Source organism: Panthera leo, chromosome A3, assembly GCF_018350215.1.
Source record: "Panthera leo isolate Ple1 chromosome A3, P.leo_Ple1_pat1.1, whole genome shotgun sequence".
NCBI lineage: Eukaryota > Metazoa > Chordata > Mammalia > Carnivora > Felidae > Panthera > Panthera leo.
The window spans coordinates 139,193,653-139,219,468 of NC_056681.1; the positions used below are offsets into that span (position 1 = coordinate 139,193,653).

At 55.4% G+C, this 25,816-nt stretch overlaps 1 protein-coding gene across 2 annotated transcripts in view; it reads right to left on the minus strand.

The window, feature by feature from the left end:
* SNTG2 (syntrophin gamma 2) overlaps positions 1-25,816 on the minus strand; it is a 179,802-nt gene that overhangs the window by 110,732 nt on the left and 43,254 nt on the right. Inside the window, exons 2-4 of one of the 2 annotated variants that reach the window (XM_042933789.1) lie at positions 20,786-20,923; positions 12,635-12,691; positions 12,489-12,546 (exon numbers count right to left, since the gene is read on the minus strand). In XM_042933789.1, coding sequence (XP_042789723.1) covers positions 12,489-12,546; positions 12,635-12,691; positions 20,786-20,923 — 253 coding nt within the window. Of the gene's footprint in view, positions 1-12,488; positions 12,547-12,634; positions 12,692-20,785; positions 21,250-25,816 lie in introns of those variants that run through there. The other variant, XM_042933790.1, reaches the window with a different exon arrangement.

Consider the following 25,816-nt stretch of genomic DNA (forward strand, 5'->3'; position numbering starts at 1 on the left):
GTGAACACACGTGGGAATGTGTGCAGGGGGCACATACATGTGTGTTGTGTGTGCGACACGCAGGGGTGTGCAGTGTGAGTGTGCGCGGGCCTGTGGTGTGCAATATGTGTGTGAGCGTGCGTGCCTGTGCAGGTGTGCAGCAGGTGTGTGTGGGTGCGCGTACGAGGGCCCGTGCAGGTGTGGGAAGTGCCAGCACAAGGGGGTAGGCAGGTCCCGCCCATCAAGCTGAGCACGTTAAGGGAGTTCCTCCCTAGACACACAAAAGCCCTTTAATACGGAAAGAAGTTCATCACGTTCTCGGAAAGTCGGCTTCCCGGTTTTCATCAAGTCGGCACAGGCCATGAAGCAGGAAACCCAGAAACTCTTTAGCATTTCCGCTCTTTCTTGGGGACAAATTTACACAGACGGTTTTAATTAAAGAGACCGTGCGGAGACCGGAGGCTCGCGGTGCCGTCCGCGTTACCACTCCGGTCCTCAGACGCAGAGACGGCTTCCAGGAAGACTGACGCACCTGCCCCAAATAGAAGGTGCTGCGGTTTCCTGCCTTCACGCGGACTGGTTTTAATTTTTAAGTCTTTGGTTAAATATTGGAAGCCAGAGAGTACGCTCTTCTTTAAACACTGCAATTCTCTTCACGCTCCCTGTATGTATTTAAGGTGAGTTAATATTACTTCTGGTCATTGTAATGACATTAAACTTTGTTGAAAATGAAATACAGCCCACATCACTAAACGTAATGGTACTGATCTCAGCTAGCTAACAGGGTTCTCACTTCCACGGCAGCTTTGCCCAGAAAAGCCGCGTGACCCATTGGTGTGACCAATGTCCTTGTCTCTGTCTCCCGGTCTCTCTCCTGCTCTCCTTCGTCCTTCCTGCACCCCCTCCAGCTCTGAGCTGGGGGCAGAGAACAGGACAATGCTGGCTTCAGGGGCTCACAGTCTACCAGGTGAAAACCCACACAGGGCGACAGAAGGATTACTGACTACTGGCTATACAGATTCTTTGTAAAATGTGCACGGTAGAGTCCCCACCTAAACACAGTCCTGACCCGGCACGAGAGGTGTGCATGGCGTTTGAAAAACCCCAGGTGCAGGACACTTAACTTTGTGGGTGCAGTGGGGGCCTCAGAAAACCTAGAACACAGACACCAGAATTTCCCTTGCAGCCGAACGGTAAAAGGGAGAGCACGCGAGCGAGGGGTCCCTCCAGGCTCGGTCGGGTGGAACGGGGTGAGGCAAGCCGGACCGAGGAGGGGGCTGCGGGGGCCAGCGGCCACGTTGTGTGAGGCCCTGAACACCATGTTACAGGCGGGACAGAATTTCAGGATGCCGCATCCTTCAGAGCAGGGCTAAACCTCTCGACACCTCCCTTCGTGATTCACACATACTTGCCTCCACTGAATTTCAGTGAATGATACTTTCATCCCGAGTCGCTCTGAAAAAATGGCATCTATAGGAAAGGTGAACTCAGGTAGTAAGGAATTCAACCTTATCTGAATTTTTCTTTTTTTGGTTCCAGACATTCAGATGTGAAGTCTTAAAAGTCTGAACAGTGAGGTCTTTATTTGCGAAGTTATACAAATCTTTTCAATAGATGTTAACATATATTTACATATGGAGATATAATCATTTCATGTGCACGTATGATCTCTGTCTTTGCTGTGTCTGTGCCTAAAACCCACTGACTCCCAGCCCCACCTGGCCCGTCTGAACTCCTGGTTCTCGGCCCTCAGAACAGATGCCTGAACCCTCCACCTCCTTGCTCCCACCACCCCCTTTCCATTCCTGGGACCAGCCCCTCTGCAGCTGTGGGACCTCTCTCTCCAGCTGTGGGACCAGCCGTACAACTGAGCCATCCCCTTGACTCTACTGGGGCCAGGCTGTCTCTCATGATCAGAACGACTTCCTCCCCGTGCACCTGTCACTGTACTCTCACATGAAGCCTTCTACCGCCTCCCAGCTCTCTCTGTCCACACGGACCAAGGAAGGGCCTCTGGTGGCGGCTCAGTCTGTGGTCAGGCCTCCCCGAAGATGCTGTCTAACTCCCGCTCCCTCAACACGGTCTGTGTCCCCATCCCTGCTCAGGCACTGACCATCTGTTCCCAAGCCCACATCGCCACCAAGTCACTGCTCCTTTGTGGAGAGAAACTATGGCCTTTGATACTGACTTCTGCTCCATTACCTGCTATTAAAACTTAACTATTCTTGTCTTCACTTTTATAAGAGAGAAAAAGAACAATAATAAGAGTTATTTGTTAAAATTGAACAACCAGTAACAAAAAAGTGACAGTGTCAGCAGTTGTTAAAAGTAACCTTGATACCTTGGATTGCTGTATAACCCACGCTGATGTCTCAGAAATACCCCGCCCCCCAACTCACTCACACACACACACACACACACACACACGCACACACGGGCTCTGCAGAATCCCCAAGTGACTGTAGAATCACAGGGAAAGACTGATCACCTTCAGTAATTTGGATCTGATTTTCTGAAACTAAACCCCTGTCCAGAACACCCCCCATTCCTGGCAATTCTGTAGGAAGCATAGGGTGCAACAGGGTCCCACAAGGTGCATGTGACACAGTCCCACAAGGTGTGACACGGTCCCCCAGGGTGCGACAGGGTCCCACAGGGTGCGACAGGGCCTTCAGGGTGTGACAGGGTCCCACGGGGTGCGACAGGGCCCCCAGAGTTTGACAGGGTCCCTTAGGGTGCAACAGAGTCCCACATGTTGCGACAAGGCCCCCGCAGGGTGCGACAAGGTCCCGCAGGGTGCGACACGGTCCCGCAGGGTATGACAAGGCCCCCGCAGGGTGTGACAAGGCCCCCGCAGGGTGTGACAGGATCCCACAGAGCTTCAGCATTTCTCACCCAGAGGATGAGTCTACTTCTATTATCTGTTTCAAGTTCTGTTTATTTCGACAGCTTTAAAATCATGCCATTCATCGGTTTGTTTCCAGTAAACAAGAAGAGGCACGGAAACGCTCTTCATCCGACTCTCTCCACCCCTAACTCGGTCCAGGATTGGCCCCGGGGCCTCCTCCCCCAAAGGGCCGGCTCTCTGGACACGGGAAGTAGACTGGGGTTTGGTGAAAGAACCAGGGGGAGGCGAGTGTGGCGAGAAATTCTGCTCCCACTCTGCACTCAGCTGCCCCAAGCGGGAGGGGCGTCTCAGGCTGTGTGCGCACGACTCCGGTCGGGTGCAGCCTAACCCATCTCAGAGCGGGGTCTACCGAGATCCACGGACCCCCAGAAGGGGTCAGGGGCTGACCTGCTATCGCCGTGGGCACGCGGGCCTGCGTGTCTGGACCTCGTTCTACACGCTGAAGGCGGGCTCCCCCACGGAACCGACAGGAAGGTGGGGGCCCCGCGGGCACCTCTGCTGGTTCAGGGGCAGTGAGACGGGAGCCCAGCACACGGGCCCTGGGTCTGAGCGGTGTCACCGCAAGGCTGCGGCACCCTGAATCAGTCACGTCTACGAGAATGGAGCTCAGACTCTTCCCTCTGCTTCCTGAGGCGGCTGGTGCTCGGCTCCCCGGGCACCTGTCGCACATTCACTGGGCGTGCAAGACGGCAGGGGTCTCGAAGGGCTCAGGATCGGCTACAGATTCAGGAGTTAGTGCCGACTGGAAGCAGGGAAGGGGGAGGGGGAAGCTTTAACATGCAATCAGCTAAACTGATGAAATATCCCGGATGTGAAAATAAATCAATCGCAAATCTATACGGTGATGACATACTCGTGGCAGTGAGACGCCAGATGCAAGTGAAAATTCTAGAGAAGGCTGGAAATCAGGGGCCCAGGGGACCCACAGCTGCACCCACGCAGCTCGGACACCCTGAGGTCTAAGGACCCCAAGGCCGCAGCTTCAGAAGCTCGGCCCCTGCAGGCTGGAGAGCTGGGCAGGCAGCGGGCCCGCCTCACCTCTGCTTCCCCTCAGAGAAATCCCCACACGTGGCTGCAGAAATGCTGTCCTGTGTCACGTGCGAACATCTGCACGAAGAGCACAGCGTGTCTGCTCCCAGTCTCACACTCAGCGGGGCCTTACGAGAACCCACATTTCGCCCGGGACACTTACTCGCTTTTAACAACGGAAGTTTCGCGTGCAAGACCCTGGCTCTCGTCCGTTTCGCCCTTGCTAACGCACAAGCTCCTCTCTTTCCCTCCCTCTTGTTGAAATTTTCTGGGTAGTTTCGAGAGGGCCCACGTGTCTCCTGGACACGGGCCTCCAACCAGCCACCGGCCGGGCCTGCCCACACGCCCACCCGAACGATGCCGTGATACCCGGACTTGCTCCGCGGCCGGGAACGGACCGGGTCTCCGAGCGCGTCCGGCGGCGGCGGAAGAACTAGATGTGGGACAGCCCAGGTTTGCGACGGGGCCGCCCCCGCCCCCGGGCGCGGCCTCAGTGGACAGGCCCGGCGAGCGCCTCCTCCCTCCCGCGGGGCGTTGGCGAGCGGCGGGGGCGGGGCTGCGCCGCAGCAGCAGGAGGAGCCCGTCGGGGTGACAGCGGGGTGACAGCGGGGTGACGGCCGCCAGCCGTCCAGCGCCTCCCTGTGCTCGCTCTCTGCACGCGGCACGAAGCTCCGCGCTTCATTTCTGCCACATCGAGAGGCTCCCTGTGAACGTCGTTCTCTGCGGAGACGCTCTTCTCCCCCTCAATCCGGCACAGTGCGAAGCGGGTAATCGAAGAGCAGCTTCCGTGACCGACCCCCGAGAGAGGAGCCACGCTGCTTTCGCTTTTCCAAAAGCGTAAATGTTCTCAAGGTCTGTGTGCGACTCCACACACGCACAACCACGGTGGCGCTGGCGCGTCTGCGACGCGGGCAGGCGAGGGGGTGGGGTCTGCACCCCAAGAAGGGTGGGGGAAGCCCGGCGAGGCAGAGCTGCCGTGGGAACGAGGCTGAGGCACGACGCGCGGGGTCAGTGGGTGACCAAGGCCAGCCACACGCAAAGGGCTGAATCTCTGCCCGGCGTTTACGGTTTTGTGACCGGACCGGGTCGCTGGCTACTCCTGGGCAAGGACACAGAAGCGCCACACAGGGAATTAAGCATCAAGTTCAAAGGATGCGGCCACACTCACCACACCTGCATGCTCAGCGTGAACACCCCACCCACGCAGAACTCCTTGCTGGCTCTGGACATCTCCCTCCACCTCCTGCCACCTACGGCTGGTTCAGGTTTTTCTTTTTAATTTTTTTTTTTTTTTTTTTTTTGAGAGACAGAGCATGAGCAGGGGAGGGGCAGACACAGAGGGAGACACAGAAGCCAAAGCAGGCTCCAGGCTCTGAACCGTCAGCACAGAGCCCGACGTGGGACTCGAACTCACACACCGCGAGATCGTGACCTGAGCCGAAGCCGGACGCTCAACCGACTGAGCCACCCAGGCGCCCCACTGGTTCAGGTTTTTAAGTGGAATTCTGGGTGATGACAGCACTCAGCCACCCTGAGGGGCCCGCACTTCCGCATCCTGGGCAGGTGTGGGCAGGTGTGGACGGGTGGGCCTGGGGAGGTGCACTCAACACCGCCAGGGAGTAGACACGCAGGAGCGCACCCGAGACTGATCTCAGGCAGAGCTGCGTCCCCGCACAACAGGCTGGCTCAGCTCCGAGCACACAACACAACTCCACGTGACACACCTCTATGCTGCGAGAGGAAAACCAAACATGCCCCCCCCCCCCCGGTTCTGAGCAATTTCTGTGGGGCGTCTATTACCTACCAGGTGTGGGCCCAAACTAGGAAGACACCCTCGCCTGCTAAATACCTCGCTCCTCACTGGCGGGATCAACAGGGCAGCTTGAGCTGCACGAGACTGCGATGCCCTCTCTGCAGCCCCGGACTCGAGAAACCAGGGTCGGGCCCCGTCAGCACCGCACGCGGCAGAGGCCGCTGGTCAGCCTGCGGCTCCCACGGGATGTGCTGCTGTCCTCAAGAAAAGAGTGAACGCCCCTCACCGCGCCCACCGACAGAGGGTCTGTGGTGCCCCTGGCGGCCTCTGGGGTAACCCGGGGACCCGGCTGGTCCAGCTGCCCCGCCTCTCCTGTGAAATCTTAGCGCACCCGCTGCGGAGGCCCGACTTCCGGTGCCCGGCCAGAACGCCACGCTGATCACTTCACAGCAAGGAGAGCAAAGCCCAACCAGGACGAATGACCTCCTCAGGTTACCTCCGAGTCTCCGGGGCCAGCTCTCCTCGAAGGGCATCCTACGCCCACCACCCACGGAGCCCCAGAGTCGTGCGGTTTGCTCACGTCCTTCAGACGGGGCCGAGCACAGCTGACCCTGAGTGGTAACAGGCAACCGCGAATCCGCTCTACACCACACCTTCCGAGGTAGTTACCTTCAGCTTACGAAGCTTGATCTCTTGTTGGTTACGGCCGCGTTCTGGGCACGCGCACGCGCACGTATCCGTAACTCTACACAGAACAGGCTCACATATGCACACGCGTGTACGCACACAAACAGTGCAACTTCCATGTATGTACTCAAGTACCGATCTAGTTTTCCTGCAGGCTGAGGTCCTGTGCTCCACACCTCCACGTCTCGGGGTCTGGAAAGGAACCAGCACCCAGGATGCACTTAGGAAATGCAGAAAGTTGTAAGGAGAGGGCAGGAGGACCGGACAGAGGGGAGGGGCATACGCGGATCTGCAGAAGGGCGGCACTGGACCCTAGTGTCCTGGGTCTAGGGTTCTTCACTATTTCCATTGACCCCTGTATTCCTCTGTGTGATCATTAAATAATAAGTAAATAAAAGGCCACAAGTGTATGGGCGCTTTCTTTTTGAGACGTTTCTTCCCAAGGTAAATGCAGCATCAGTTTCAGACACTGAAATCACAAGAGGCTTAAGGAACACGTACTCGCTAGTTAGTCATCACTAACCAGAAGTTTAACTGCTATGAAATGCTGGCGTTTTGTCACTTAAGGAAGGAAAACCCTACTACATTATTTCTAAGATTTTTTTTTCCAGTTGGTAACCACTTATGGCTTGTTAATTATTAACAAACGGAGTCATAAGTCACAGTTGTAGTTAAAGCCACGTATTTTAGGAAATTTGTGTGTGAAACATAATACAGTAAATTAGGGAACATTTCCGTGCGAATCCGGAGCCTCTAGAAGGAAGTGTTTTCTAGCTCACCGTTAAGAGGCCCGACAGCTGCCGTACCTGCTCTCCTTGTCTCCACTTCCTCGAACATCCCTGCCCCCCAGACCTCATCCGCCAGCGGGAAAGGGCTCCTCGGCAGCTACGGATTCCACTCTTGGCGCAGACGCAAGCACACAGGCTGGAAGCCAGCTACGAGCTTCAGCAGCAGAAGAACACAAGAAAAGCAGCACGAGAAAGTGGGATATAGCTGGAAAGGGTCCAAGGAAAAGAGCCCAATGGTGTGGCCCAAAAGGATTCATCAAGGTTTGAAAGAGCAGAGCTAATGTACACACGAGGCCCTTTGTGTCCAAGGAAAGGAAGCTGCCGAAGGCACCGTTGTTGACAAAATGCAAGCGCCCCCCCCCCCATACTTGCGCAGCCCCGAGTCCCCTCCCCCACGACAGGTGCACGTGCTCACACTGCTTCGGAGAGCCCGGCGTCTCCTCCCGGCGAGAGGAGGCCCTGCGCGCCCCTGAACTCGGGCTGAAGAGAGCTGACCGAAAGACATGCCGCGAGCCCATTCCCTCGGCCTTTCCGAGGGCGACTTGGCTGCAGTCCCAGTCAGTGGGGGGGGACGATGCCGGAAAGCATTCTTCTTGCGGGAAAAGACGGCCCTTCCCGGAGGTGGCCTTCGCCAACTCTCTTCTGCCCCACCTGGAAAGAGGGTTACTGCCTCGAAAGGCAGCCATTCTGTAAACGTGGAACAGGTAACGAGGCGAAGCCCACGCTGGTAGGGACGACTCCGTGGAAGGACAGGGAGATGCCGGGGCCTGGACCGCTGGCTTCTTGTGGAGTCAGAAAAGCAGACCCTATCCCTTCAGGCCACTGGACATTTAGGCTATTTCACAGCCAAAGACACCCCTACCTGGATGTGAATCCACGGATTTTCAGGGCAATTTCTCACGACGACCTCAGAGACTCACCACGTGGGCCACACCCTGGCTTTTCCGTTTGCCAGCCGTGTGTCTCTGGACAGTCTCTTTAGCGTACTTGTGCCTCAGCGTTCTCACTGCACCACGACGGTGGTCACGAGAGTCCCTCTCTGATAGGGTGCTGGATGCCCAGACACGGAAAGCATTAAGTAAAATTCATATTTTTCTTTGCAGTACGATCCGCTCCTGCCATTATTTATCTGTGTCCCTGTGGGTGACCTGGCTTCCCCAGCATGAGGCACACTCCAGGAGGGCAGGAAGTAGGTGTGTCTTCACTGCCCCCAGAAGCGAGGGGGAGCTCAGTGTAGCAGCAGGTCCCCGAGAGTGAGCGAGAGCCTGTGATCTTACAAGCCAAGTGAGCTGCCCCTGTTCACGAGGTTTGAAGTTACCAAACAGAAATTTCTAATAATAACTTGAAGGGCTTCAGGAATTGAAGGAATGTTAAATGTCCAAGGAAAGATACTTTTAAGACTTTACTTACTAGGTGTATAGTATTAATAAATATCCCCAAGCAAAATAAACACTTGTACCTTTTCCTCATGATGTGAGCAGACATCACGGACTCACCGGGCCTCTGAGCTCAGAGCCTCAGCCTGGCTGGAGGCCGCGGGGCACCGCGGTCTGCCGGGGTCCCTCCCAGGAGGCCTGGGCACCGGGGTGTGCGGGGAGAGCCTCTGGGTGCGTCCTGCGCCCCAGAGGGACTTCATGCGCTCGCAGGAGGTGGGAAAGCTCTTCCTGAAGAATTAAAGGAGCCAGAGGGTAACCCGGCCCCTCAGCCTCCGGACCCCTCTCAGGCCCCCTCCTTTCACACCCCAGGTGCTCAGGCAGCCGCTCCTCCCCATGGAGGCTAAGTTCTTAGAAAATCACCCTAATTCAAATGCTTCTTTTGCTCTAATTCCCCGACCCGTTCCGAGCACCCTTAAGCATGCACCTGCCACGGGGCGTGGATCCCCACCCCCACCCGCATTTCCAGCATCTGCTGATCCCCGTGTCCGCTGTGTCATGTTACCAAATGCCGTCAGATGCTGCTGAAGCTAAAGACACAGAGACTCCAGCAGGAGTCCCCGGGGTGTCTCTGTAAAATCGCGGCTGGGCTCCCCTTCAAAGCACCTGAGAGGCTGGCGGCTGCCCCCACGTTCACCAAGACGTCCAAGAGCGCGGTCCCTCTTGCTCACTTCCCGCAGCAGCCGGGTGGTGGCTCTTTAACGTGAACAGACGTTATAATGCTGCGTTTGGAAAGTCCGCAAACCACCTTCTCGCTGGTAAATACAACCCGAGCTCCATCCTTGGACTTCAGGCCCCGAACACCCGGCCACCTGCCTCTTCCGGCGTGTCTCCGCCTCTTCCAGCAAAACGACGCCTGTGTCTCCACCTCTTCCGGCGTGACGACGACCGTGTCTCCGCCTCTTCCGGCCTGACGACCACCATGCCTCCTCCTCTCCACGTGCACCACGCTCCCGCCGAGGCGACCCGGGCCACACTCTTCCGTTTCTTGCCAATATCTGCTGAACATCACCCGCAGGAGGACTTTCCCAGACCACGTCGCACAAAACCCTCCCTCACGTCCGTCATCACACGGCCTAGTTTCCTACACAGCGGAACCTATGTTCGCGGCCTGAACATACCTTACGTATCTTGTTGCCTGACGATTTTGATGTGATGGCGGGCTCATCACCGCTGAATGCCCAGAACAGAGACTCTTCCAAAGACGTGATTTGTTGAACGTGGCTGCACAAATGCACAGATGAACGACAGCCTGAGCTGACATTCCCCTTTGACCTTACAGTTTATAGCCGCCTCGCTCCTGAATGTGGAGCCAGGTGCACATCACGTTCCCAGTGGGACCGAGGCTGCAGACGATCCCTCAACATCTAGGCCTTCCTTGTGGGCAAGTGACACCTGCCACATCAGGGAGGTACCCAGGCCATGTGGGGGTGCGGCCTTCTCACCAGGGCCAGTCAGTGTCCCCCTTCCCACCACTCACCTGGAGTCTCCCGTCTCCAGGAGCCAATCCTGACTTGACTGCTGGACTGGGAACCAGTTCACGGGTGTGCTGGCTGCCATGTGTGTCTCCAGGTCGCCTGGACCCGGGGCTCCAGCACACGGGGCCCCACACTTTCACCCGACACCAGAGGCACACGACAGCTGGGCACAGATTTCCAGCAGCCAAGGGCGTCCCTGCCCGTAAAACAATGATCCTGTGCCATACTCTGAGGTGAGTGGCGTTATGCCGAGCCTGGGTCTCTAAAAGCTCACAGTCGGTTGAACATTTATGCAGACTTTACAAAGAGCTCAGGGTGTGGGATATGCACTCGGTGAAAAGGGAAGCAACAGGTCTGGAACACAGGCCGACAGCAGTAGGGTGGGGGCAACCGTCTTCGTGTCTGAGAAGAGGCCTGAGCTACTGAGGCCGACTGAGGCAGGACCGCACTGATGGAGTGCAGGGACAGGTGACCCAGTGGATGGGGACAGGGCCCTGGCTCTCAGCTCACCGGCCACCGATGCCGGGATGGAGGCAGCCTGAGAAGACAGGAAGCTTCTTTGACCCCTGCAGGGACTCTGCTCAGGAGGCACCCACACATTCTGGCTGCAGGACCAGTAGGAAGTGGGGGAATCTACTGGCCCAGCTGCCTCGGGGGCCCCGGCTCAGAGACAGGAGGACTGGGGTGACCGGCCACCTTTCTCAAAACTACAGCCTCGATTCACGGTGGCGCTCTCTGCACATGGCCTTCACCTGTTTGTCCCTCCACAGAGAATGGAGGTTTTCCCTCTAATCGAAGCATAAAAGCTTTTTCTGATTTTTATCTGCTGGTTAATCCTCCTTCCTCTCCTCTGACACACTCATATCCACAAATGAAAACCTACACTAGTAGAAAAGACGTTTGCAACATCACAGAAACACACCGAGCTGTCCTCCTTCCGTCACCAATCAGCCCACCCCGTGTGCCACATGGCACAGAAGGAACCAGACAGATGGCCCAGTCCAGGTAGGGACAGTCCCTTGCACAGACGCACTAGGTTCTGGAAGCATCTAGGCTCCACGGTATCACCGGAAGTACAACAGGAACGCTCCAGTCTGGAGGGACGACGGTTTTGACATCTTTGAAAACGTCAACAAGAGTGACCCACGTGATGCACAGACCAGTGCAGCTCTCCTGCTACCTACAGATTTCATCAAAACCACACTTCCTACAGAACCAAAATCCTCTCGTGTTAGGAAGGCGTATGCAAGGAGAGCCACGCACTGGCCGCAATTCACAAGCTGGTCTCCTCGGAGGCCCTGAGTCTCAGCCTCGGTCCTGATGAAACACTACCCACCTGTTGTAACCTCGCTCAACAAGGGGAGAAACGTGTGTTGTCGAGCCGATGACTCAATGTCCTTCGGGCGGAAATGGTCTTTTTGCAGATGCAAATGTGTGGTTAAAATCACTCTTCTCTGCACGAATGAGTCAAGGTTGTTGTGGGGAATTCACATTCCATGTAGACACGGGACTCCAGCCACAGGTCCACGCCACAGCCCCTGCGCACACACACCTGCGGAGCACGCGGTGGTGGGGTCCCAGGCCGAGGCCGCCTCTCCCGCAACCACAGGGCTGCCATGTGCTCTGACACGGGGCTGGGGCTGCGGTCGGGGAGAAGGAGGGCACACGTTTCCACTGTTCAAGAGCCCAGTCTGCGTGGGTGACTCACCCCTGCTCTGTTTTCACCGCCTCGGACCCCTTCCCCCACACGGGTTGCTGCCTCCCCTCCTCCTCCAGCAGGGGGACAAACGGCCCCTGAGCCTCAGGGGGACCAGCACCCACAGGCAGAGTGGAGGCGGCCGCACGGAGGGCCTGCTGGGACACCGGACTGGTCCCTGCCATCTAACTACGTGACTGTACTACAACCATCTCCCACCACTCAGCACTGGATGGTGCGGCCACAAACCGCACATCCACTCCCCCTCCCGCTCCCGGTGACCTGAGTCAGCGGCAGCTGCGGGGCGACCATCGCCCCCCCCCCCAAGCCTGACACCGTCCAACCGCGTCCCCGACGGCCATCCCAGCCTCCCCACCAAGCCGCTCCCAGGGGGCGGGACGCGATTTTTGTCACAGACCTCCATGAGCATCATGACTGCCGACGCCAGGACCATGTGTCCTCGGGCATCACACTGCTAAGAAGACCCTGTGGTCTGGCCCTGAACGTGTCTCCAGAGGCTGCCCTGATGGCCACAGGGGAAGCAGTATCTCTCTTAAGGGCTTGCGGCCTCAGAAGACATGAAAAAGGCAGAGCCGTGTCAGGGGTAACGTAGGGGCAACAACAAAACAAAACGGCCGCCAAACGACCCAGCACACAAACAGGTGCTTATTTTTATCGTTTCCAGTAACACATTATCTCACAAACTGCCGTGGGCATACATGTCCTGGCCGCGTTACCTGCATGGCCTCTGAATATCTTTGATATGACGACAGGGACCCTGTGCTCGGCGCCTCCCTGGAAGACAGGCAGAGAGAAGGTTCCGTCACGATCAGCACAGACACGCGCTCAGAAAGAAGGTCGCGTGGGAGGAATGCGTTCCTACCTTTACGCTCAGGCCCAAGCCACCAACGGGCTGTCTGCGCAGCGTAACGGTTCTGTGCTTTAAAAAATTTTAGAAAACAAAGCAAGTTTAGGTTAAAATGCATGATCAGAGAGTGAATGCAAAATGCAGACATACGTTCATTTAAAGTTAAGTAACTCTTTAAAATACACCTGCAGAGTGACACACGTTCACTTCCTGTCTGTAGTGTTACCTTGAGGAGCAGAGACCTGGATTAAAAACAGACACACAAGATCCAGGCCCTATTACAGCCGTTATTTAAACCCAAGGTGAATTCCTGCAAGCTGGCCGATCTTCCGGATCTTTCTCAAGGATCACAGGCCCCAGGAAATGGTCGTGCTCTCCCGATCTCAACCCGCCTTCGAATCCGTTCTTGCCACCAGTCCCCAGCCTGGCTCCCTCCCCTGCTGCCTCTCCACCTGGCACAACCGCCTTCAGGCCCAGGCCCGTTCTCAGGTAGTCAGAGCTGACCCCTGAATGATCACCACCTCCCGGTCCTTGGCCCATGGGGCCCAACCACGCGTGAAGGCGCCAGGGGTGGCAACGAGCTGGAAGTGCAGCGGTGCCCGGAACCAGCGAGGCCTCCAAACCTCATACACGTTCAATCCCCAGCTCCTGTTCTGCTTGGTCTAAACTGACCAATCGTTAACCAACTGCACCAGATCTGAGGGTGGAAGACAGGGGCCTGGGGTGGGAGGAAGGGGAGGGCCAGGCGCATCTGTGGCTCAGAAAGATCCCGTGGGAACAACGGCAATGACCCATGTTCTCTGCTCTGGAAGCGGAAGCATAGATGCTTTCAGACCAAACGGTGCTTGCAGAGCGCCGTGAGCAGGGACAGGCCATCAGGGGGCCGTGGAGAGCCGTGAGCAGGGACAGGCCATCAGGAGTGTGCTCGCGGAGCGCTGTGAGCAGGGACAGGCCGTCAGGGGGCCGTGGAGAGCTGTGAGCAGGGACAGGCCATCAGGAGTGTGCTCGCGGAGCGCCGTGAGCGGGGACAGGCCATCAGGAGTGTGCTCGCGGAGCGCTGTGAGCAGGGACAGGCCGTCAGGGGGCCGTGGAGAGCCGTGAGCAGGGACAGGCCATCAGGAGTGTGCTCGCGGAGCGCCGTGAGCGGGGACAGGCCATCAGGAGTGTGCTCGCGGAGCGCCGTGAGCAGGGACAGGCCGTCAGGGGGCCGTGGAGAGCCGTGAGCAGGGACAGGCCATCAGGAGTGTGCTCGCGGAGCGCCGTGAGCGGGGACAGGCCATCAGGAGTGTGCTCGCGGAGCGCCGTGAGCAGGGACAGGCCGTCAGGGGGCCGTGGAGAGCCGTGAGCAGGGACAGGCCATCAGGAGTGTGCTCGCAGAGCGCCGTGAGCAAGGACAGGCCGTCAGGGGGCCGTGGAGAGCCGTGAGCGGGGACAGGCCATCAGGAGTGTGCTCGCAGAGCACCATGAGCAGGAACAGGCCATCGGGGGGGCCATGTGGGCTCCTGCCCAAGCCGAGCATGCCAGCCGCCAGCAATGGGCCACAGGGACTGCAGGGCCGAGGGGGAAGCCAGTGTTTACAACGTGTCTCTTGCACAACGTGTAAAATCCAAGAGTGACTCCATTCTCAGGAGTGAATTCATCATAAGAAACCAGAGCCAACGTACCTCCTTTAGCGCATGCATGGGAATCCGCTACCCGTGTGGATATTAACGGCAACACTGTGTTCTGAGTGTCCTGTGGCTGCAGCATCTTCAGCTGGTGGCCGTTTGTATCATCACACGCAGAGAGAGAGCCGCGGGTCGGGGACGCTGGCTTCAGGGTAATGGATCACACTGTCTCCATGTCCCGCACTGCCCGCGAGGGGGTGACGGTGAAGAGCAGGCCCAGCTCACGCCCGTTGACAGATTCGCGGGGGCTCCTTCCGGGCCTTTCCAAGTACTTAGCTGAACGCTGGAAGCACGTCTCATCCCTGCCAAGGGCAGACACACTTGGGACGTAAATCCCACAGTGCGTGGGGGTCTTCTGTCCGCAAAGTCTGGAGTCAGCTAGCGACTCAGCGGGAAAGGCGGAGGGGACAGTTACCGGCTGCCTCATCATTCAGCCTGAGTCCCTGCCGCATGTGTGGCGACACCCAACGTGCCTCTGCAGGGAATATTCTAACCAAAGCCCAGAAAATAGGGTCATGTGGTTCCACACCAGCCAGCAATCTCCACCGCACGGAATTTGTCAAACATTCAATCGTGTTTTCCAACTTTCGCCATTAATGCGACCATTTGAACCTCACGGAGAGCAAGCGGATGGATATATTTTAGAGAAAATATGTTTGGAAAAGTGCCAAGTGTGTTTCTGTTGCGACAGACTTTGCCAAATGACACTGTAAATCAGTCATTTTATTCACATACCGATCTCAGGAGGAAACTTCAAATAAAACTTCAGAAAATGATCACCTGAGACAAAACAGGTTAATGCACACCAAAAATCTGGACTAATAGTCCCAACAGGTGAAAGCAGAAAAAATTTATGCAATGAGCCCCTTTACCATTTGTTCAGGAGAACTTGAAGTGACTGTTATCTGTTATTAATCCAGAACACTATTTATTCAAGTGCTCTATGCAATCTGCTAAAATTTCCTTTTGGAGCAAATGCACCCTGGTCACTTAACCCTGTGAGAAATTGAGTTTCTGCGTCTGGAAAGCAAGGATGACACTGTGTGTCCCACACAGAAAGTTGCTGTGGACTGAACTGTTCCCCTCAAGTCCCTACGTGGAAGTCCGGTCCCTGTGTGACTACATTTGGAGGTAGAGTGAGGTTGGAGGGGTCACAGGCTGGGCCCCAGACCATGGGACTGCTGTCCCCACAGGAGCAGGAAGAGGGGGACCCCAGAGCCCTCTCTGCATGTGCTCAGAGGAAAGCCTGTGGAGGGCACAGTTTTCCAAACTAAAAGAGGGCACCTGACCATCTGCGTGGTTCTGCATGGGCAGCCTGGGCCCACGAAGACAGCCAGCGGAGAGAATTATGGGAAACCAGCAAGTGTCACAGAAACATCAGGATGTCAAGTCTCGTCATGAAAAACCTCTTCTTTCTGCTCTTCTAAACTCCCTCGCTGGAGCTTGTAAGAATCTCGCATTCAAAGCCGGGAGAAGGTTCTGCCAACCTGTGTTCTCACAATTGAAGGTCATATAACTACCTAGGTTCTAACACGATTGTAGCATTGTCATATTTAACGATTTTGTTTTTCAAAACAAGATTTGTAAAAGTTAGTGGATGGTTAAAACGAATAGGAAACACAACTTGTACAGCTTTTAGCTGAAAACGTCCACACAGCAACCCAGCTGAGGCCCCTCCTGTGTCCTGATGCTTCACGAACTCACAGCCAGGCCACAGACACAAGTTTCGAAAGCCCTTCTCTCAGCAGATGTGCAGATGGAAACTAGTGCTCTCAAAAGGCACCTTCTAATTCAACCAAAGCGGTCCTCTCTGACAAGCTCGCTCAGTGCACAACCGTGGGGCCAGTACCTCATCCATCGAGCCACGTTCTCCCCTTCTCTTCAGGGTTGGGGTGCGCTCACTTCCCAGAGCAATGAATTACGAATTCATTCAGATGTGAAGAGACTTGGGAGGACCAAGTTTGGAAATCTAAGGTAACTCTTCAATAAACTCTTTTCCAACCGAAGCCAGCTGTGCTTTTCACAAACATAAGAGATAAGGACCTTAAGAAAATATTCTGCTTTATCACTAATTCCAAACTATGTTTTGACATTTACCCACTGCAGATTTATGGACCCAGAGAATTGAAAGCAAAAGGGAACCACAGAAAGGATATAAATGTAGGTGGATAAAAGCAGTAATAATGCATTTATTTTATCACAAACGAGCAATGATAGAATTGTGGGCATTGAGTATAGAATTTATCAGACATAGCCAGGACTTTGGCAGGCGTCATGATAACAAATTCATCCGTCTTGCGGAGTTTAATACAAGTTTAATTCTTTATTCCAAACTAAAAATCAGTTTGTTGCTATTCCTCACGGCACTTGTTACGTGAGAAATAAACTTACTTTTTGAAAATGACTTTAACAAGTTCACTACCCACTCCTCACGCCCAGCTCCCCCCACTCCTGTGACGTCTTTCGGTCTCACAGCCTGAGTTTTGCATCTAATACATTGTTCAGCTGGTGCACAGATATTCCGATGCCGGGTGTGTTTTCATCTTTATCTCAAGACAGCCCCTCTACTCAGGTCTGCTGGGTCACTTTTCGTGTCTTGTCCTTGTGCCACCTCCGTAGCCTCCTGTGCCAGAGGCGTGCTACAAACCTGGTTGTTGCCGAGCCGAAGGTCCCCGAAGGTCAACGTCTGTTTTATTTCTGCCGTCTGTTGCTTACAGTGGTTTCAAGTTCACTCATGAAGGACGTGACTTTCCAGCACTCCTGCTCCAAGCAGGGGAGAAAGTCAGCTGTCCTCTGACCTCTGGGCCCCGGGACTGCCTCCTGAGGTCTCATGCAGATGCAGCCAGGTCGTGGCAGGTGGGCCGACGCCAGCCCCAGGGGCCGGGAGCCTCCGTCACGCCAGCTTGGCAGCCCCCCCCAGAACCCGGGATCCGTGTGCGAGAGGGTCCCCGGGTCACACCCTCACAGAGGAGCAGCTGAGACACTGCCCCGGCCCCGTGACTAACTCCAGGAGCTGAGCTCGGTCGCTCTGAATCTTAGCGTCCCAAATAGTAACACGAGGACACAGAATCCACTGAAGTACGTGCCAGCCGCAAATTCGCCGGGACTCAAGGTAGCGAATACGATATAAATTTATTAAAATGTTCTCTTCATGCAGAGCTTCCCAACCACATTAATTTAAGCCACAAGCATAAACTTACAAGTAGAGAAATGCAACGTGTCACGTGTACAGGGATGACTGTAAAATAAAACGATGTACACAAAACCCTGAAACACGAGAAAAAGCTAGGTCTCTCACGCTATAAGCACTCCCTCTCCTTAGGAGATAATGGGAAAATCCCAGGATTTGAAATTTGCAAAACGCCACGTTGATCTCAACGGGAAGAAATATGAATGAAACAAGAATTTTCTGGTTTTAAACTCCAGTGTTGAACCGGCAGATTTAAAAAATCCTCTGGTTTTATGGAAGAGTCAGTGCAGTCCTGTCCTCCATCTTTTGTGATAAAAATAACACCCATCGTGAACTGACATTGCAGCGATTGCTTCGGCAGGGTCACGTCCACCCGTTCCCGTGTCTCGGACGCGCGCAATCCAGAAAGTGCGGCCGGAGGCGGGGAGCCCCCGCAGAGTCCGCCTGCGGGGTCGGGGGAGCCGGTTCCCGCCACCGCGCGGCTGGATCACCAAGCACGCGGCACGCGCACTTCGCCCCAAGGTCAGAGCGTGAAAGGCGGCAACGGTCACCAGCACCATTTCCTGGGAAGAAAACGGACGTCGAGGACGAGAACTCCATGGGCCTGCTGCACGTGCGGCTGCAGAACGACCCTGACTTCAGGTGTTCAGGGCGGTCCCGGCCCCCGGGGCGGAGTCACCCACGGCAGGTACGTGACGTCAGGTACGTGACGTGTCCAGGACGGTCCCGGCCCCCGGGGGCGGAGTCACACACGACAGCAATGACGTTTAATGGTAGTTTTAAGTCTTGTGGTCCTACTGATAAGCTAGTTTCTGCTGGAATTTAGTATCTATACTGTGTGCCCAGTAAATAGGTGTCGCACCGAATCTGACACGTAAGTGTCACGTCCTGGCCACAGAGGCTCGGAGTTCGGCGACGTGTAAAACCCCGACTTGTTTCTTCTGTTGACGCACCGTGGACTGACTAGACCTTCCACTCCTGCCCTTCGGAATAAGCTTCAAGGGAATAATCGTCCTCGGCCAGGTGCGGCCTCCTTGGAAACGTGCAGTTCCACAGGCGCGGTGAGAGCTCCCCCAGAGGTGTTCTGGATCCCATTCCAAAATCAGCTGTGACTTTTGTTAAAAATAGTCTTCTCGGTCTCCAGACACACGATGTATTCTCAGGCAAGACAGCTGTTATTTTTATAACCAACTGAAGAATGCAGTGCTTCAGCCCTCCAGCAAACTAATGGGGCTGCACCCAATCTGCTCTGTGGCTGGGATACAGGAGTCTGATCTCAGGTTGCTGACTGTTTCCCCCGGAACCGCCCCCCAAACCATCCAGCACAGGGACACGTGTTTCTTCACCAGAACATCCACGATTTTGTAGGAGGAGAAGCAGGGAACCCACAGAGAACACTGGAAGTGCGGCCGGCAGACACAGTGGTCACAGACCCAAGCCCCGTGTGCCCCCCACCCACTCTCCAGAGCGGGCGAGTTAAGGTCTGTACTGTGGCCGTTCACAGCCCTCAGTGAATCACTGGAAATTATCAACATAAACTGACAGGTCCGAACACACACTCATTTATCCTAGGAAGGAACTGATCACTTTCATCAAGGACTTAACCTTAGGCCAAGAATCTGACATTATGAATAAAGAATGTAATTTATTTTTCCTGGACAACTGAGCACAGAAACACTGAATGTTTTTATTATAAGTTGTCAGGGATTCTCTACAGATTATAAAGTCACTCTGAAGAAGGATAATTTTTTAAGCAGTTCCAAACTCTTTGCTAACCCTCTGCTCCCCAGTCCCATGCCACCAAGTACTCAGAACAGGTAGAGGACAGAAGGGGACAGTAGGTTGAATGAGGGCTTAGTGCCTGGGCTGCAGGAAGGTGGACCCCAACGTCCAACCCGACCCTCGATTCAAGGGAGGAACAGCGGAAGGAACTGTCCTCCACCCCCATCACAGTCGCCTCACCCGTCCTGGATGGCAGGGAGCATCCGGAACAGGGGCAGTGGCCTGAGAAAGGTGGGGCACAGAGGGACACTTCCAGTGGAAGGCACGAGCACTTCCGTTCTCAGGGCCACGTGTGTGTATGACTCACACAGGAGCCCGGCATCGCTTCCGTGCGGGGGCACGTCGGGCTCTCCCAGGGAAGACATCACATTGGCAGCATCTGCATCTCCCGGGAAACGCCGATTTGAGAGAAATGGCCAGTTTACTTCATTTCCAATCAAAGGTCATGAGGACCCAGGCAATTGTGAACGTAAGAGCCCGCACTCTCCCAACAGCCCTCCCTGGACTGGGGAAAAGGAATGACCTGGGGTATTAACAAATGCACAGAAAAAACTTATTTTCAGCTACATGATTCCTTGGGTCTCTCTCTGTTTTTGTAGCTCCTGGGTGGGTGCATTCAAAGGACAGAGCAGTGAGACGTAGATTGTATATGCATAGATTTATATATTTCCAATTATGAGTCCAGCAGAAGGAAAACAGGAAATTGGCTACAGTTTTAATATAGCACACTTAATACAGTATACTGTATATTAAATATATCTTGTGAAGCATACTATATATTAAATATATCATGTACAGTATACTGTATGTTAAACATACTGCATACAGTATGCTATATATTAAAATATCATTTACAGCATACTGTGTATTAAGTATACCATATACAGTATGCTGTGTATTAAATGTATCACGCACAGTATAGCGCATATTAAAATACATCATGTACAGTATACTGCATATTAAATATACCACATAGGGTAGCCCTGTTTGAGTTAAACTGAAACAAAACCAGCCAAAATTATTCTTCCTCATCTTTATTCGACATTTTATTGCCTCTAATCAGTAAGTTTCTTGCCTTAAGAAAAGTTCATTTGTAAGAGACTGAAGCCAAAAGTGGCAGGAGCGCCTGTTTATGTCCCCAGACGCCAGGGACAGAGCTGACGCCAGGCACCAGAAAGTGGCCGCTGCACATGGTTCTAGACAGAGACCTCCCGGCTGAGGTTTCCGCCAGCAGACGACCTCTCACACTATGTCCTTCCATTTCCAATGAGGTTGTGTCACGTTCCATCCCGTGGTGCGTGGGGCCATTTTCACATAAAGGTCCTTAAGGGAAACCCATCAGCAAAGGAATGGCGGGAGTCAGGGAGACAGTAAAGGGGTCCACCTGGAACCTGATGTCTGGGGACAGTTAATGGGGGAGGGGCTCTTCCTCAGCAAACAGCCCGAAGGAAACAGGAAAGCGGCCTCACCCAGTTAGGCCTTCCCAGCGCGTCCACGCGACGCCCGGCGGCGGCGCAGAGCACTTACATGTGCGCCGTGGCTGCTCCCGCGGACACAGACCACGTCCTGTTTCTGAATCGTGAGGACCTCTCTCGTCAGCTTCAGGCGGACGTCGCAGGGGCTTCCAGACCCTTCGTGGTGCAGCAGGGCGAGGCCGGTTCTGGTCTGAGGGGGCAAAGCGGAAACGGGCCAAGGGCGTGAGCGCCACAACAGGACCACGGCCCCTCGCCCACCAGCCCATGGGACCCGCCTGCACTGAGCACACAGGGCAGCACATCTGCCTCCCATCTGACCAGGGCTCCGGCGACTGGCCTAACACACGGGGAGTCTAAGTTTTGAATAACCGTTGCCGAACAGTTTTACAGGATTTGAGTAAATATGTTTTTAAAAGAAAACTGGCCAGGATTTTCTTCAAAATATTGAAGTATTATCAGTATTTTACTTAAAGCAATTTTTTCTGCCTTTAGAAAGGCTTTTCTACTTTAACCAAAGCTATTTTTTTTTTATTTAAAAAAAAAATTTTCTTTTTAACGTTTATTTATTTTTGAGACAGAGAGAGACAGAGCATGAACGGGGGAGGGGCAGAGAGAGAGGGAAACACAGAATCGGAAGCAGGCTCCAGGCTCTGAGCCATCGGCCCAGAGCCCGACGTGGGGCTGGAACCCGCGGACCGCGAGATCGTGACCTGAGCCGAAGTCGGACGCTCAACCGACTGAGCCACCCAGGCGCCCCTTTAACCAAAGCTATTTAAATGAAAACCATCACTTTAGAAAGATTCAGATAACACTTGGATGAAGATTTGTTGGAGTAGGAAATGTTGAAAACCATCATTAAACGGACACCGACTTCCTCGGAAGTACCAGGCAGGGCCCGTGCGCCAGGCTCCTCCAGGGCGGCCTCTGCTTCCGCGGGAGCCCGGGGACGAGGGGGGGCTTCCTTCTGACACCAGACAAAGCAGTCAGAAAACGGAAGCAGCGGTCAGGAGGGAATCTTAGTAAAGAAGATGGCGTGCCAGGCCTCGTCCGCAGAGGAGAAGGGGGAAGTCGGAAAGACGTCTCTGGATAAATGAGGGGGCCTCCCGGTGCGTGAAAATCGCGGTCGACCGGGTGCCCCCAGCCGGGCCCCGGCGGTCGGGCCTCAGGTGCGAGCAGGCTGGCATTTCCGTCCTGTCGAGCGGCAGGGGTCGCGTGCGGGGCGCTACCCGCGCGGCCCCGGGCGGTCACCCTGCGCGCCAGGAAGGAGGGCGGGGGAGGCAGGAGGATGACTGGCGAGGTGGCAGGCGCTGCACCCTCAGGCCAGGGCCACGTGGATGGGCCCGCGAGAGGGAGGCCCAGCGAGGTGTGAAGGATGACGCCGTGGTGCCGGGGCAGCTCCAGGCCACTAAACGTGGCTGCTCGGGAAGGACCGGGCGCCCACAGAGCACCAGTGCCCGCACCGGTCTCCCCTGAGACCACGCCTGAATCTGTGTGGGGTGCGGTCTGAGCCTCAGGGTTTTAGAAGCTTGCCAGATGCTTCTATTAACGGGAGAGTCCGGGGAGGAAGGGCTCAGAGCAAGGGGGAACGGCGTCCGGAACGCTCCCTGGAAACGCAGACCCTTGGCCCACAGACCCTCCCACCCAAACAGAACCTGCGCTTCCCCCCACCCCAGGTGACGCCGGCGCGGAGGAAGCCGCGTCCTGCCGGGTTAGCCTGCGCGACAGTACCGCCCACCCGCACTCCCGGCACCGCCGCGCTCACCCACGACCACGCCGACGCACTCGCGCAAGGCTGCCGTCCACACAAACAGCTGCGCCACAGACAGCCCGTTCAAAACTCTGCTTGACTTAGAAAGTACACAAACAGGAGCCGTAAGGGCGTCTGCAAACCCGTCGGGCGTCTGGACGCGCTCGGCCTACACGCACCCCGTCTGCCAGCTGCCGGGGCCGGAGCCGACGTGGCTCCGTCACACGTGGCCGCCGGGGCCGAGCGCTGCACGGAGGTGTCTGCACAGGGCTGGCCCCCACACCCACGCTCCGGAACCCGGGAACCCGGGAACCCGGGAACCCAGCCGTGGTTCTCTTCCTCTCCTGGCCTCAGCAGGTGGCTGAGAAGCAGGCACCAGGGTCGCCAAGCCTTTGCGGGTGAGCAGGACAACCCCGACCATCACCAGTCCCACCGGACAGGGAAAGCGCCCACTGACCCGCTCTCCGTCCGACCTCCTGGCGCCCCGCCTGGCGGGCGGGCGGGCACACGGGCTCCCCAGAATCCTTCACTAGAGACGTGCCCACAGCCAGGAGCGTCCCCTGGCCAGCTGTGGGTGCCACGTGGCATCAGGACCGTCTGCTCTCACTCTGCGGCTGGAGCAGCAGGGGCTCGAGGAACGTGTGCAACTTAAACACGTCCCTGTAGAAAGACACCTGTGTGACCTGCTGTCGGTCATGTGACTTTGGGTGCGTTATTGCACTTCTACGCAAGACTAGGTCTTCGTGGCCGCTGCGTGTGTTCATAATGACGACAACTTTATTCACTCTGATGGAGAATGACACTGTCCACTCTCAGACCAACACGGGAGCGCGGAGACGACACGCACACGAGATGACTCAAACACGGCAAAGCGCCACCTGATTTAGCAGGACCCGTTCTGAACTCTCTCTTGCCGGAACGTTCTTGCTGGACCTAACTTATTGTTCCTTCACTTACTCTTGGGAAGGTGCTGCCCGAGAGTGACCACGTCTGTGAAACCTTCAGGGGCCTGTGGATGTCGGATGAAGCCGCTTCCCACGTGCCTGGGCCGCTACTGTGTTAACTCCGCTAATTACAACAGCCCCGTCCTCCCTTCCGTGGAGGCAAGATGCCCACTCTCAGCAGTACTGAGCTCAAACCTCTCGAAGTGCAGGGGATTCCCCCACACTATAAATTCCACGGCTTGTTCTCCTGGTATGAAGGTTCGAAAAATGCTGCTAAAATCTCTCACCCAACCACCGTTCCTTCTTCTTTCACATTTCCCAGAAGTGTGTTCTTTTATGGGACTTCACTTCGTACATTTAAGCCAAAAACGTCAGGGGGGAGAGCCATCACCGAAGCTCACAGGGTCACCGTGCGTCACAGGCTGGGCAGCGCGATCTCACACGGGGCAACTTCTCTGGTTCCATCCTAAGCGGCAGATGTGACGTCCACCTAAGGGAGCCCTGATCTGTCTGCATCGCTCCTGCGACAGTGTGACTGGACGTGACCGTACGTGGCGGCCCCTCCCTCCTTCCCCCAGACACGTGGACGGAGAGCTGGGAAGGCGTCAGCGCCTTCCTGGAGGCCCCCTCCCCTCCACCTGCCACAGGCCCTTGGCTTCTCCTCTGCTCTCCTGCTGGCTCGTCGACGCTCTCCCACTCTCCACCCACAGTCGCCCAAGGGCCTCTATGCGGACACCCTGCCTGTCCCCTCACACCCACCTGGCCAATGCCTAACCCCCAATTCCTCCCTTGTCCACAGCCCTCCGAGAGGCGTCCTACCTGATGGCCTGACCGCGGGGCCGATGGCCTGCCCCCCGCTACCTGGTGGGCCAGATGCTGGAGGAACGCAGACCTCCCAGCAAAGCATCCTGACGCGGAGGGATCGATAAACCACTTTCTGGCCTTGGTGATGGACCTTACTTTTCTTCATCGTGACCAGCGCCTGCTGATTTAGGGCAGGATTTCAGTGAGAACACAGGTCAGTCTCACTGACGGGCCAGGCGAGTTGTAGGAAGCAGATGGGAAGACAGGGTGATGGCTTCCCACTTGCACGGGAGACGCTCAGGCTATTTTAACGTCCTTCTCGCACATCTTGGCGTGCGTGTGTGCTCAGCTTGCGAGAAAGTCACGCAGTCTTCATGCAGGGATGGGCCTTTACGGTATCGCTTTTTCATTAACATTTATAAACCCTACACACGTTTGCTAAACTGGCCAAGTATGACTCAAAGAAGTCTTTCTTCAGGTTAATTATAAAACGTGCGTGCTTCTGTTCTGTTTAAGTACGTCTGTTACTAGGAACACCTCATGAGGGGAAGGCATTGGCAAAGGCACTGACGTCACTATGTATCATTACATATTCTCCAAACCGAGGGTGAAGCCCCACGGGGGGAGGGTTAGTAGATTGTCGTGTTGTGTTCCACTCGCTGCCCTCAGAACCACCAGCAGCACATACAGACAAGAAGCTTCCCGTTCAAGGGAAAAAAGAAATGGGACCAGCGGCAGATCAGAGGCAGGACACAGTATTTCAGGACCCTGTGAAATGCAGCAAAATGAGGAAAGAGTCTGACCACCGATGCAGAACTCCTCACACTTGCGAAGACACACGTTTCTCCAAACGAGAGTGCACATTCCTGAAGGGAAATTTAATGATGCTCTATTTAGAACGACAGACCTGAGGATCGTAGGCCAAAAACAATGCAGATTCAATACCGTCAAGATACGCTGCTGTTGCTGTGGGGTTTCGGAGAGAGAGCGGATGTCCGTAACCTGGATGACAGGAGAGAGCCAGCCAGCCCGGCTCGGAGGGGATGCGTGTTGAGGAGGAAAGCGACATGAGCGTACTTAGAAGAAAGTCCATGACGAAATGTGTTAAAGTCAAGTGAAGCAGTGAGGGTGTCCACCGAATCCCACAGACGTGTGCAGGCAGGCAGGGGACGAAAATCACACGAGAGCTCACCAGCACGTAACTGATGTCTGCGGAGCGGAGAATGGACCGAAGGAGCGGGAGCGACAGTCCTCCTAATCACAGAGAAGTGTCCGGAAAACTCAAATCCACCCACCAGGAGGACACAGCTGGACCTGTGGGGACTCACTTGTCTTGGTCAACAATCAACCCCAAAGCACAGAAGGAAGCCATACAATTAGGGTTTTTGTCTTCTTATAATTTAGGGGAACGGATATGTCTGCTAAAGAATCTTCACCTTGGCTAAAAACCCTGAAATGCTGAGTAGCTTTTTGTCCGTGCTGTAATGGGTATGTTTTATTTTCTCCATTAGGCTTTTCATGCTCAAACTGTGTCATTTTTGACAAGAAATAGGTTTAAAGTACAGGTTTCACGCCACTGCACACCCCC